Source organism: Pectinophora gossypiella, chromosome 6 (genome assembly GCF_024362695.1).
Source record: "Pectinophora gossypiella chromosome 6, ilPecGoss1.1, whole genome shotgun sequence".
NCBI lineage: Eukaryota > Metazoa > Arthropoda > Insecta > Lepidoptera > Gelechiidae > Pectinophora > Pectinophora gossypiella.
The window spans coordinates 10,387,450-10,402,462 of record NC_065409.1 but is presented as its reverse complement, the minus strand read 5'-3'; the positions used below and the strand labels follow the sequence as shown (position 1 = coordinate 10,402,462).

At 38.2% G+C, this 15,013-nt stretch overlaps 1 protein-coding gene across 4 annotated transcripts in view; it reads right to left on the bottom strand.

The window, feature by feature from the left end:
- The window catches only part of LOC126367518 (receptor-type guanylate cyclase Gyc76C-like), a 37,923-nt gene extending 23,154 nt beyond the window's left edge, over window positions 1-14,769 (bottom strand). Inside the window, exons 1-3 of one of the 4 annotated variants that reach the window (XM_050011063.1) lie at window positions 14,678-14,769; window positions 14,033-14,210; window positions 2,580-2,778 (exon numbers count right to left, since the gene is read on the bottom strand). In XM_050011063.1, the coding sequence (XP_049867020.1) occupies window positions 2,580-2,750 (171 nt within the window). In that variant the 5' untranslated portion in view covers window positions 2,751-2,778; window positions 14,033-14,210; window positions 14,678-14,769. Of the gene's footprint in view, window positions 1-2,579; window positions 2,779-14,032; window positions 14,220-14,474 lie in introns of all 4 variants that reach the window. The other 3 variants (XM_050011062.1, XM_050011065.1, XM_050011064.1) reach the window with 3 other exon arrangements.
- Window positions 14,770-15,013: the final 244 nt, after the last annotated feature.

Below are 15,013 nucleotides of genomic sequence, written 5' to 3'. Positions count from 1 at the left end.
CGGGCAGCGTAGAACCGATCGTCGTGGAGATCCTTGGGGCAGGCCTATGCCCATCAGTGGGCGTCGTACGGCTGATAATGATGATGATGATAGAAAGCAGGTTCTATTTTCTTTTTCAAGTGTTCCTTTTCCAAAAGTCACTTCTTTAGAGCCTTACCCCACTGTAATTTATCATCAACATTAGCGTAACGTTTATCCTGTCCGCGTACCTAACCTAAAGTCATTGACATGAAGAAATAAGCCACGATTATGTGAAAGACCTTGCAAAGAATGGAAAACCCGACCAATTACAGGTTAGGTGACATGCCATGACAATACAAACGATTAAATGAAGTCATACAAACATGCTTGGCAATTCTCCGAAATAGAATTCTTAAACTGCCTGTCTGTTGTTCAAGAGACAAATAACATAAATTTAAAGTTACGCGTGGCGCATTCGCGATACAAAAATAATGTCGATATTAAACTAAAAGCGAGCTAAAAGCACAAACAGCGATCCCTCGCCTACTTTCTCACTCACACCGTGGGACTACATTGATATTTGTCTCCCACACTCGTATTTGCAATTTTGAAGAGTCGACGGGATTCCAAACGCAGATTTATTTATATCAGTTGCCAGTACATGCGGCATTTTAAGAGTTTACCAGATACTGTTTGCACTCAGTTTAAAAATAACTGCGGAAGTGTTGATATGAATTAGTTGATCAAACAGATATTATCACCGCCGTTTCAGATTTTTGTTGAACGTATTTATATTTCTTATTTAATTCTCTTTAAGGAAATTTTAGTTTGACTTATGTATATTTTTCCTTTATTATAAATAAGAACGCATTTGACCACAATATCACCTGGTATATGACGATGCGACTAAAAATCGGGCCGCGCTTACCAATGCTTATTCAGCTAGCTAGCTAATTAAACTTACAAAATGAAGGAGAAACAGATATCACAACTTAGCAAAAGACAGCTTTCAACCACGCAGTACTAAAACCCAGAGATAAATATGATGAATCATGTGGTGACAGGCTGCAAACCCAGCGACAATAAATATACAGTCCACCATGTTAAAGAAGATATGTATTTATTGTAATTATATATAGGTAGTATACACTGTTGGAGTTCCAAAATATTAAAACAAAAAAAAATTTACAATGTAATCCTTTGTCAACCCGAGTCGACTCATACGACATTTTCCGGAAGATAAACAGCTGGACACATTAAATGTTTTTATCTTTAGCCCTATAATATAGTCTAGTTAATAACAAAATGTATGTACTAACAGGTATAGTATTAAGTAATGCAGATAGGCACAATACTCTCTTGTCACAAAAGTAGATAATGCATCATTGGAACCTATGAAACATGAGGCGAATAACGGACGATTATTTTATTATTACGTAAGTTGATGCGTTGACTTAACTTCGTGGCCTTGCGACAGCCACGGCCAATGTCGTTTTCTAAAACGATAGAATTATTGTGCAAACTAGTTTATCATAACCATCTTAGGACTTCATATCAGAAGTGGCTGCAAGTTTTCTTCTAAGTTACTTGTAGCTATCCCTACCCCATTAGCAGACATAAGCGTGAGTTCATGTATAGGTACAGTACTTGTATGCAATTTATCATAAAAAATACTTTAAACACTTCACACGTGACAAAAATACTAGATGAATATTCATAACATTTCAATATATAGGTATTCATAATCATTCAAATGATGATGCACAGTCAATTTCGACTACAGTTACTGAGCTCGTCAAAGGCTAAATTAGTATTTTATGAGAAAAAGTACGCGAATATTCAAGACAAGACTCGCAGACCACGATTAAAATTAATTACTTACTAATAAATACGCAACCGTTCCGAACTTTGAGAAAAAATGTGTTACTGTGGATTCGGTCAACAAAGATGGTGTAAAATTTACCAAGACAGGTACTTTACGCCGCGTTCTGGGACGCGCGGCGCGTCAAGCGGGCTGCCGGAAAACAAACGCATGACAATGTACTGAGCGTTCACGGAGAAGCGTCTTTGCAGGCGTTTGTTTGAATTCGTCACATATGGCGGATGACGCGCTGCTTGATGCGCCTCTTAACGCGGCAAACTTCGACCCACCAGTGAAGAATTCAAATTCAAATTTAAAATTCAAAAATATCTTTATTCAGTAGGTAACATAGTTACACTTTGAATCGTCAATTTTTACATAACCAACGTCTCAACCGCCTAAAACTACTGCAGCTTCTCACAACCTGTATAGCCGGAGAAAAGAAGCTGCAAGAAAAACCTCGTCACAGGGCCCTACACGTTCTTTAAAAAAACAAAATATTTTTATACAATTGAGTAATTTAGCTGCCTAATATCAGTTCTCAGACAGTTAATCCCATGCATTCATATCTTCTAAATAATCACTAACTTTGCAATAACCTTTTTTGTAAAGTTTCTGTTTAACTACTGTCCTAAAACAGTTGAAAGGCAAATTCTGAATGTCAATGGGAATCTTATTGTAAAAACGTATACATTGCCCCATAAAAGGTTTAGAATCGTCAGAGAAATCAGGATGAAAGTGAAGTTTAGTAACTTACGTCGTGCAAGGCCATAGAGAGCGCTCCGGAGATGGCGAGCCCCTGTCGGTCGCGCATCTCGCCCTTGATGGAGGGCAGGTAGCCGATGGTGAGGTTGAACTTCTTGGCGGCGAGCGTCGGCCCGGTCAGCAAGGCCAGCGCTACCACCAGCCCGCGCGCGCCAAGCCACATGCCGCCGCCTTCAGACCCCCCTCCCCGTCTGCAACAACAGAACATCGTCACAGGTTTATACATGTCATCCATCCTAGGATTTCGCATTTAAAGTAGCTGCGAGTTGTCTTCTGGTTAAGCGTTTATTACACTGCCTATTTCACCGGGACTGATACATCCATTCAACGACGTCCACCGATGAGAACGACACTACCCGATCATGACGTAGTGTAATAAGCCCTTAACTTGAGCCAGTGGCCACCTTACTAGGGGGATTATGTGCGTGAGCTCATGTACTATGAAGATACCTATGTACCTAGGTAATATGTACGTATTAATACAATTCTACAGTCCACTGGAGCGAAATTGAAACGTACGGACGGACATCGAGGATTTCTTGCTTTGTATCGATTCCTAAAGAATCTGAAAACCTCTTCTCCATGCGCGAGAGACGGTGTGTTCCTCATAAATTGATTTTTTTCAACAATTGAAGCGAATGGGATTTAAACATAATGGATGACTTGGATTTAAATAAATAAATAAATCGATAATTGGTATATGCATGTCTGGGGCGAAAGAATATACCTAATATTCGTGAAAATCTAATTGTATCTAACAAGAAATACAGTGGGCACTGGGCATCGTGAATATTAACGCCTTTTATTTATCTGAATCATATCCAAAAGAATCTGTGTAGGCTAAACAGCTGGATAAGAAAAGAAAAACAAATCATCACGCCTGTATTCCCGAAGAGGTAGGCAGAAGTGTATAGTAGATATAAACATCCCATGTAATAAGGATACCGTGTAAAAGTCATTTCTAATTATCATGCGCGATATAGTAGATAGACGAGACCAGCAGAACCCCCCCCCCCCCCCCCCTGTCGTATTGGAATTTGATTAGCTACAATGGTAAAAGTATTGAACAAACTGCGTAGGATGTTTCGAAGATTAACAGCAGGGTGCGGCTGACGTAACAGAGTTACACAGAGAACGTCACTAACTAACTGCGCCCCCGCACACCGATAACATATTAATAAAACGGTTGTGGGGATGTTGGCTTGCTTCCTACACCCTCCTACAAGTACAGGCTAAACAATACATTGTCAGTTTACACCCAAGTTCAATTAGTTACAATGTTATGTGTACAATTCTAATATAATGTAGGTAAGTTGTAATATGCGGTTATGTTAATAAAAAAGACATCAAACTCGTAAAAGTACTGTACAACGGTTTAACAAACGCCGGAATACGTACTAACATTTTTATTTCTTAAAAAGTTGCGGTTTTTCTAAATGTTTAACCTACCGTGTGGTTGGAACTGTATCACATTAAATAAATCAATGTATTTTTCGTAAAGGGTTATAGCTGTAACACTTCGGGTGTCAGGGTTCTTTAATATTGTTAATTAGATGAAGTACTTACTGTACTGTATCTATCTTCATCTGTGTGAATCTGTTCTGTATGTTGTGTGCAATAAAGTATATTTGATTTGATTTGATTTTGTACGAGTAGTTTAGTTAGCCCAACACCAATGTTATTTCAAATTATTCTTATAAAAAAAAACTCAGTAAGGGAATCAAATGTATTCCTTTAAGAAATCATCATCTCCCTAGCATTATCCCATTTTTCACAGGGTCCGCTAACCTAAACTGAAGATTTGACAGGTCCGGTTTTTTACAGAAGCGACTGCCTGTCTGACCTTCCAATCCGCGAAGAGAAAACCAGCTCAATTCAGGTTAGGGCACATACCTCCGAAAATGAATTTCTCGGGAATGTGGGTTTCCTCACGATGCTTTCCTTCACCTTTATCATTTATGATCCAAACGTGAATTCGAAAACAAATTCCTCTACAAAAATTATTTTGAGAAATAAAGCATCAAACCTTAATATTTTTATAATACGTAACCAACACATTGGTGAGTTTAGTTTAGTTAAAAATACCAAGAAGAAATACTTATGTATAGCTGTCAACACAATATGCTCTCGATAACGATTCAACCCATTCGTTTTATTGACTATTTTTAGCTCTTAAATAATACCACAAACCATTCGAAAACTTAAAAAAATCTTCATATCAATAGCAATTAATAGTAGAATCGCACTTTCAATTTGTTTTCGGGTGTATGTTTGGACAGTAAATCGATATTACGTGCAATAATAAGACAAAATACGTGCTAAATAAGTTGTGTAAAGGTGTTCTCCTAGACTAAGCGTTTCCATCGACCCGCAGGAGTGGAGTTTAAATGACAGGAAGCCTAAGCCAGTATTGCCAATAGCGGAACTGGGGTGTTAAAAGGCCACATAGAAGCAATTCATCTAAAAAAGCAATATTTGAATTTGACATTCGGGTATATAAAAGTATGTGCGCAATACAAACAAATGTCAAAGAGCAATATTTATTTTTTAGATGAATTGCTTCGATGTGGCCATTTTAACCCCCCTGGTATGCTCAATCCTATGACAAGCCGCCATTGCTAGCCCTTGATGACGTAAATGTTACCATTAAATTGGTATCTCCAACCCCCTCCGGTTGATTGAAGGGAGGCCTGTGCCCAGCAGTGGGAAGTTATGTATGTTACGTGTATGCGCACTTACGTTTATATGCGCAAATGTCAAATTGCAACATTGCTTTTTCTTAGATGAATTGCTTCGATGTGGCAATTTTAACCCCCCCTTCTTATACCATGCCTTATCCCATCAAAACGATAGCAGAGTGGACAAGTTTTTCAGAGTACAAGTCATTGTCCTACCTACGGGCACGATAATGATAAGAGAACGATCTGCCGATAAAACGGAACGTAGAGCACTTATCGCCTCATTAGAGAGCAGCCACTGTGGTCAACAAGGGACCATTCGATAACACAGGCCATGCGAAAATTACACGTCAAATATTGCATAAGTGAAGAGAATCATATCAATGATATTGAACGAAATTTTCACGCGTAACAATTGCTTTTTATTAAGATCTAGCGCCGTTAATCTAGACGCGCTCAACTTTAGAACAGTTACATTACTTTTGTAGCTTTTTTTTATTACGTAGTGCAGTTCTAGAGCAACCTAGTTCAGAATGAAAATAAAGAATTTAGTGCTTAAAGACAAAGACGAGATGAATGAAGCGAATACCAGACAAGTAAAGAATACAGACAGACTGACATATCTTACGGCCATAATCCCTATCGGCAGAGCCACGGGTCACAGAAGGTTGTCTGGAACACAATTTATTCACGGATGATTAACCATATAGCGACATATACCAACCCCTTATGATAGTTATTTACGTGGGATGGAGAAAACATAGCCTTAGAAGAGTTTACCGTAATGTCCAACGCCTGTAAGTGTAACACAGATAAATTAAGCTAATAAAAAACAAACCAACTTGCATCCACTTTTTTACCAACTCATTGTCTATTACATGTCCATCACGTTATAGACACATGTGAACAGCTATGTATACGTAACATACAAAGTGCAAGACCTTGTTCATTAACAAGGTTTCCGTTACACTGGGGAATTCTTGTACAATGTTCGCCGCGAGTAAAACCGCGACATTTAAAAGCTGTCGAACCCAAACGTATTTCCCGAGGGATCAAGCTACAAAATTTGCACTGCCACATTGTTTCAATTGACGAAACTACACTACACACACAGTAAAAGAAAACATAAAGAAGACGCTCCGAACAGGTAGGTAGGATGCACAGCACAATGACACAACGGTCACGACATTTTTGTCTCGTTAAAAGGCTTATTGAACAAAGGATTGCGGTACCTAGTTGTAAGGTTAGTCCATGGGTTGTGGTATCGCCGCGGCACATTGTCACCATGCGTGGTGCAAGTGACAATGAGTGAGTCTATTTCTGTAACTCAATAAAGGGAAGTCTTCCTGCTGCGCTTTCCGCCCTCAAATGTAGGAATTGCTTCCATGCTGTCAAGTAAATAATTGGCTCACAGCCGGCCACCGATTAGACCAATTGACATGCCGCTGTTTTGACAACATACCTCTGTCTGGAGTACAATTATACAGCAGGTAGGGGCCTATCTAGCGGTGTTGAGTTGGTTTGACTAGAAATGTAGAGACACATCTGCAAATTATAATATCTAATATTGATAAAGTGGGACAAGCATTTTATTTACTATGCCATTTTTAAACAGCTATTTCTTTACATTTTTTTTTCTTTGGCGATTGGGGCAACCACCGTTCAACACGCCCTATCTATGGAGTAATGAAAATGGAGGCGATTACTCCACCGACAAGAGCGCAGCTCTTAAATAAAGAGAGAGAGAGAGAGAGATTTCTTTACATTTCAGTATAGAATAATCAGCTTGTAATGGTAATTCGTCAACAGACTTAAACCAAAGAAAAATCTTAGTGGAGTCACTATAGCAAGGGGAAACGTCAACAAATTCTCTATTTATGTCTCCAAAACATGTATGCAAAGTAAATAAGAAGTGTGATAACAACGAGAAAGCGCCCGAGTGCACATCTCGTTGGACCGCCGGCGGGCGGCGCGGCGGCGGCGGACGCGCAGCCGTGATCTCGCCTTGAGATAACGTCAGCGATAACGCTCTCTTCTAAAAATAGAACTTCATAAAAAGGTAAACCGATTCTCATTTTGCCGCAGACGTCACTGCGCCACAGCGAACGTCGATTCAGCATCGAAATCCAATACTTGCTGATTGTGTTAAATGGGTTAACAGTACGATATGTACACAACTACTGACATGTTAGGTACGATGTTGCAAGTACGCATTTGACACCACAAACATTATTGCAGTATTCAAATTAAATGTATTCAGTATAACAAAATTCTACTATCATAGATTTCATTTCCACAAGTTTCTTTAACTATAGCGAAGGCGCAGGTTAGAGTATCCAGTACGAATAGTTTTCTATTTGTAGTTTGAATTTACTAAAATACATTTTCTTTAGTTTTCCACGGTGGTTAGTCTGCGGGTAGAACACAACCATACAAGCATGACTTCAGTATGAGTCGAGGAAAGTAAATAACGTTATCTGAACACGACATGTCATCAACTAAACAAATAAGTAACAAAGTATAAAAATGTATGTAACTACCAAAAGTATGTATAAACTTGGATAAAGTCAACTGACTACGTAACCATATAGTGAGAATTGGACGACTGGACATTTTGCGAATAATGCACTTAAACATATTTCGTGCGTTCAGTTCACACAAAGAGGAAAAGGATAACACAAATAAATGTAATGACAATTAGCAATTACCAACATTCCCACAAATATACCTACATCTTGGCTACTTGATTTTATGACGTATGTATGTATGACAAATATACATTTCAATAGTAAGTAATTTACGTCGCAGCTTACGAATTACTTGTTAATTCCTCGAATTACCGCGGCTATCAGCAATTTTGTCCCCCCCAACACCACACCACTGTGCCCGGGCCTGCCTGATTCAGCGCCTTGCTTATTTATTCGGCGTGCTATTAATAACTAGGCAAATATGTAACCAAAGTCGAGGTTACAACTTAACTTGAATGCCTACGAGTACAGTCATGAGCAATATAATGTACCCACTTTAGGACGCACATATTTGACATTTAGTGAGACTTACAGTTCAATTTGTCAAAAAAGTTAATGTGACATGGTACCAAAGTGTATACATATTAATGCTCGTGACCGTACATTCCGTGACGCAACTCGATTTTAACAACTGTAGTTTCTTCTACATTTTCATATGGCGCCATCGCTAACGGTCGATCTTCGTCTGTTACGCTCGTCGTCATAAAATCAAACATAAAATCACGTCCGAATGGGGTGGGCAGAGCCACGAGTAATCAAAGACAACTTGCAGCCACTGTTGATACGATATCCTAAGATAGATATTTGTCCATCACGTCAGATAGGGTTTCGGATAATACGACATGCCCGTGAAGACATACAGCAGAACAAGTGCTATGCTTTTTATTCGCTCCCAGAACACCTTAGACGCATCGATGTAGAATAAGTTGCTATGCATAAAAGCGTCAGGGGATGAATAACGTAAAAGAACGGAGGTCCGTTGAGCTGCTGTCGACTGTAACGAATTCCTTTACTTCATTATTTTCCTTGTTATAAAGAACTTACTACTGCTAGGTAAAGTTCAGCTGTCACGTGCTCGTTGCTTAGCGTATAGGTCGATTTCACTACAAATTATTCAACTCGCGCCGTGTTAAAATATCAGAATAAAGTACAAGACAACGTTCATATGATCTGCATCACATGACTTGAATGGAATGGATTATTCGCTGCTTTTGCTAGACTTTTCCGTTGTAACATTTATTCCAGTCATCGGATAATGTATCATAAGTATTCTAGCAGACTTCAACTGTGTAGTATTTGTAGGTACCTAGCTGCGCGCGGGGTACATACACTGTTTAGTTATCGTATAAAGAACATTAGTAGAGCTGCTCAATAATATTGAAACACATCTTATCGCTGACGTTCGAATTCGTTATGAGCTAAAATTAAAATAATTTTGAAATAGCTGGACTTGACTCAATGACAATAATGTGAGCGATTCATAATAATGTGTATTTAATTATCGTTTAGCTCTATATTTAGAACCGCACATAAAATAAATATTTATATTTTCTCACAGCTCACAATGAGTTATTTTTAGCTCAACAAGTTCCAATCTGGTTGGTCTGGCGTTAGCCGATCTGGATAGTTTTATTTCATAGAGAAAAACCTGCAACATTTTACGTAATTGCGAGAGGCGTTATACGAGCGGCGGCGCCATAAGGATCTAAGAAAGTCTTGGTCGAATTAGCATACAAAATTGCACATCCGATGACGATGATAAAAACACAAAGAAATAGAGATCAAACGTGAAGGATGAGCATCAAGCACGCATCGTCTACATTAGATGCCTCTAATGCACTACTTATTCTTAATATCCAAGTCTGACTCGAAATTATAATAACGGTACTATAAAATAGTCGGAATATCTTTCAATACTACTTTCTAAACGACAAAACTAATGCGTGGCGTTTAAACAGATATCCACGATATGATAGCTCTCGTAAAGTTATGTTAAAAACTTGCGGAAAGCGAGCGAATCAATTCACATGTTTATTCTGGAATCGTAAGCACATTAATTTCCTTAGTACAGTCATATATTTGTCCACGTCTGAAGATACAGTATAGTAATATACTGTGTTTACTGCTGAAAACAAATCAGTGCTATGTTCTAAACGTCGCGAGCATACGTAACTGGCGACCCAAAGATGTCTTTGTGAGTGCAGTTCGTCATAAAATAATTATGTTTACAATTCGCAATTACTCGGATTGATTGATAGGAGAGACGTAGAATTCGAAGAAAGATTATCTACACTCGAGAAATAGGAACTAATGCCGACTGTTTAATAAAATACCAAAACATACATTGTTGTACCCGAAGGCGGTACTTAAACAGATTTTGAGTTAACTTATCGTCGATTCTTTGCGAATTTCAAACCTACAGTATTCAAAGGCAAGGTCATAGAGACAACCTCTTACGCTGAGGGTTGGATGAACTCCGAAAAATCCTTGACACCAGCGAACCTATTATGTTTAAAGACAATATAAGTAGAGTAACTATCTAAGTGTCGGAGTAATAAGATCGCCTGGCCCCCGCTGAGTCCGTCGACGTGAATATGTCGCAAGCGCCAGCGGAATAGTCCCCGGTGGGTACTGGGTGCTATCGATCTCTGCCGCTGTTTGGCCGGCCGCTCCCGCCTCGGCCGCACCCACCTCACTAGATAATAAAAATCGACCACCTCCACCCGCCACTCCACTTCGCTCCACAACACACAACCACTACACCACCCGATTATAATATTGCGATAACGTCATCCGAGATAGCGGCTGCATAGAATTAACGTCAATAGCGAATTTTCCACGACTTCGTGGAAATAGTAGGTACTTGGTAATTTCGACGAATTATTATTACGGATAAATTATTGTACAGTAACGAACATTAGTTTTTTAGCCATCATCAGCCCATTAACATCCCCACTGCTGGGGCACGGGCCTTCCCTATGGATGGATAGGGACATTGGGCCTTAAACCGTCACGCGGGCCCAGTGCGAATTGATGGTTATTAACGACTGCTAATGCAGCCGGGACCAACGGCTTAACGTGCCTTCCGAAGCACGGAGGAGCTCGAGATGAAAACTTTTTTTTTGTGGTCACCCATCCTGTGACCGGCCTATGCGAAAGTTGCTTAACTTCAACAATCGCAGACCGAGCTCCTCGTTCTTTAGCCATTTTACTACAAAACCTAGTTGTAACTATTGACGAAAGAACTTTTTAGCTGACAAATCCTTCAGAGCTTATTTAAGGATGCAAATTAAATAAGACACCTAAACTGGTCAACAACGAAACAAGGTCGTGTGACGTCACGAATTTTAACCGCATCCCCGCATTTGTGTGACACATTGTTGCAAATAAGGTAAATGTACCTTAAATATGACAGCAAGAAACTCCTGGAACACTAGTTAGTCTCATTACTGTCTAGGAAATAGAAACATTCGATTTTATTGTGAGGCAATAAATTACTATGATAATGAACAGCTGGGCAGTTACAAGTTCAGGTGGCCTGGTTTATCCACATGATATGTGATTCAGCGACAAACCTAAGTGTTTTATTGATGACATGACACTTGGAAATTACTCCCATATGAACAATAAGCTCAGTGCTCCCTTAGGTCGTACCAGGAGGATATTTTGTAATGTTTGAGTTTGACTATTCAATGACATTGGGAAGACAAAATAAAAGATGGGAAGACGACCTCCCAAAAAGCTGGACACGTGCGGCAAGATCGCCACATTTGGAAATGCCTAGAGGAGGCCTATGTCCTAGGACGGCCTGATGAGGGTGTCGATGCTGACGTCAGCTTATCATTAGATTCAAGTGAATAATATTAGAGTAATGTAAATGTCACCGAGCAGCTCGGTGGCGCAGCGGTAAACGCGCTCGGTGTGCGATTGTTGAAGTTAAGCAACTTTCGCAAAGGCCGGTCATAGGATTTGTAACCACAAAAAAAAAGTTTTCATCTCGAGCTCCTCCGTGCTTCGCAAGGCACGTTAAGCCGTTGGTCCCGGCTGCATTAGCAGTCGTTAATAACCATCAATCCGCAATAGGCCCGCGTGATGGTTTAATACCCGATCTCCCTATCCATCCATAGGGAAGGCCCGTGCCCCAGCAGTGGGGACGTTAATGGGCTCAAGATGATGTAAATGTCAGTGAATAAAGGCTATTTTTATTGTATTCAATCACAAAATGCCTCACAGACACAGCTTAAATAGTCTTTAGTAGATGGATGACGAGTCTGATTGATTGAGTTTGTATGCATCTGTTCATACAAATCCGCCGCGAATTTCATGTAACCACCCGTTTTTCGCTCCATAGTTGCCATTTTGGAACACTATATTACTCAAATACCTTAAGATGAACTGCATCATAACTAGATTCTCCTAGTTGCTTTATTCCTTGTTACATTAGTTTTGTATACCTACTATGTTAAATATTGCTACTTACTTATTTTATCACTAAAAAGTATTCTGTGTAAGTAACATTCTAAAAACATAATATTGCTTGCTTGATTCAATAAGCATAAGTATGTATCTAAAGATAGATTTTAAAAGAGATTATCATTATCTATTGTAACAATTAAATAAAGAAGACAGATATAGTATTGCTCAATCAGGTCACCTATTGTTCTTTCTTATTATATTATTGTCATTATTTTATTGTCTGTGGTTTAGAAACAAGTGGACTAATAATACTGAAACGTGTAATACAATAGAAAGGACAGTGTCTCCAGTTGAGTAAAGATTTAAAAAGTTATGATTTTATTATCAGATGAACTGCCTCAAGCGTAAAACTATTTAAAGTTATAAAGAATATACCTACCTACATAATTAAATGTGACAATGAGGGGCTTTTCAGGCTATGTTCCTCAAAACCAATATAGATGACGCTATAAAGATTTTCTTTCATTTAACAGACATTATGCATCTTTTATCTTTGTTTTTGTGTATAAATGATGACCATTACACCCAGGCACAATTACATCTATCACCCATTATAATTCTGTTCGAAATAAAGCGAAGGAAAATAGGTAATATGTAACTCTATACATAATGTGATGCAATATAAACCAACAATTACTATTATATATGCTTCTGCCATTATATTGTCATCATCACCAGCTCATTAACGTCCCCACTGCTGGGGCACGGGCCTTCCCTATAGGGAGATCGGGCCTTAAACCACCACGCGGGCCCAGTGTGGATTGGTGGTTATTAACAACTGCTAATGCAGCCGGGACCAACGGCTTAACGTGCCTTCCGAAGCACGGAGGAGCTCAAAATGAAAAGTTTTTTTTTGTGGTCACCCATCCTATGACTGGCCTTTGCGAAAGTTGCTTAACTTCAACAATCGCAGACCGAGCGCGTTGACCGCTGCGCCACCGAGCTCCTCCATTTTAAAATAATTATGTACCCCCAGTAATGAGAAAATAGGTACTTAATTATCACGTGAAAACTCCACAGCGCCATCTATGTTATTTTGGAGAATGTAGCCTGGAAAGTCTCTCATTAGAAAGCATAAGTACCTAAAGTCAACTGCAAGCTTACACACAATGAATACCTATTTTTATATTTTGCTTACACAGTTGGCAAAGAACAATGTATGCTAAATATACTCATTTATACACAGGAAATGATACTGTATTAGTATTATTAACCAACTTAAAAAGTAGGTTCTCAATTCATATGGTTTGATATAATATTTGTATGTACCTACTTCCATAAATATTATAGTACTAATTAGATTAAATAGTTCACATAAATATATACAAAATATAACAGACTACATTTGGAACCAAAAACAAAAACTTAAAATAAGGAAGGCAACTTAATTTCAATTGTGATGAAAAAAAGAAGCTAATAATATACCTACTTTGATTTACATTATTCAAAATCATTAATTACTAAAAAAATAATTATGTATTAAAATGAAGTCCTGCATCATAAGAAGTCATAAAACCCTACAGGGTTTTCATTTGCAGAAAGAACATAAATAATTATTAACACTTATTTAAGCTGTCACATTATAAGAACTTGCCAATAGAGCTAAACAAACTTGTGACCTACTAAATAAATGCCAACCTAGAAAATAAAAAAGAATAAAGTAGATTTTGAATAGAAACTGCCTTCAAATTGCAAAAATTTCAGTATTAAAAGAAATACATTTCTTGAGTAAGAACAAATAACATAAAAAATATTTAACTCACCATAAATATCAAATTATCTGAATGGAATCTCCTGCTTCTCATAAATCCATATCACTGCATCACTTATGGTCCAATCCAATTAGAAAAGCACTGAATATATTTTCATTTTGCACTATAAAAGTGTATGTTCATAAGCAATGTTTACAAAGGCATCAAGCTCCAGTACCACAGGCGGGTTCTAAAAATACTCCAACATGATAAAACAGTATGAATGTGTTAAACATAAGCAACACAATGATGACAATAAGTAAATGTGGATCGTCAATCCGGATTAACCACTGTGGCGCTACACATGTGTGTGATAGGCCTGCGGTGTACCGAATGAGTGATAATACTAAAATCAATGATCTATGCCGAAAACACCTAACCGCCGAATAAAGATCGCGGTTCCAATTTACATGTGACCAAAACTAATATTCACACAGCATACAACAAAAAATACCTTGCAATATTTCTAAGTTATCGAATAATTGGAAAATTATTTATCTGACACAGGATATTATCGAGACATCAAAAATTAGTCGAGTAGCCACACACTAGAAAGTTAAACACAGCAATTGACTTGGCAAATACGTATTCACGATCATACAAAATGTGTAAACAAGGAAAACTACACTTATTTGCTACGATATAACTGAATTTTACTTTATGCAACGCAAAAACTTGTTGCTTTTTACAAACAATCATCCATCCATCACTTGATTGACATGACAGTTTGTTTTTTTTTACAATGTTGCTAGCCCAATTTATTAGTAGGTTTGAATAGTTTTTTACCATTCCACTATTTACAGCTTATGAAACATGCAAAATTAAGCTAAAGAAAAAAGCATGAAAAATAAAATATTATAGTATTAAAGGCTCAGCATACTAGCTAATCCATAACGTGTCTTATTTAGATGTCGACCAAACTCTTTTACACGCTATATGGACCAACAGTGTCTGTGTCGAATGGACCAATGGATGACATATCTCAAAAACCAG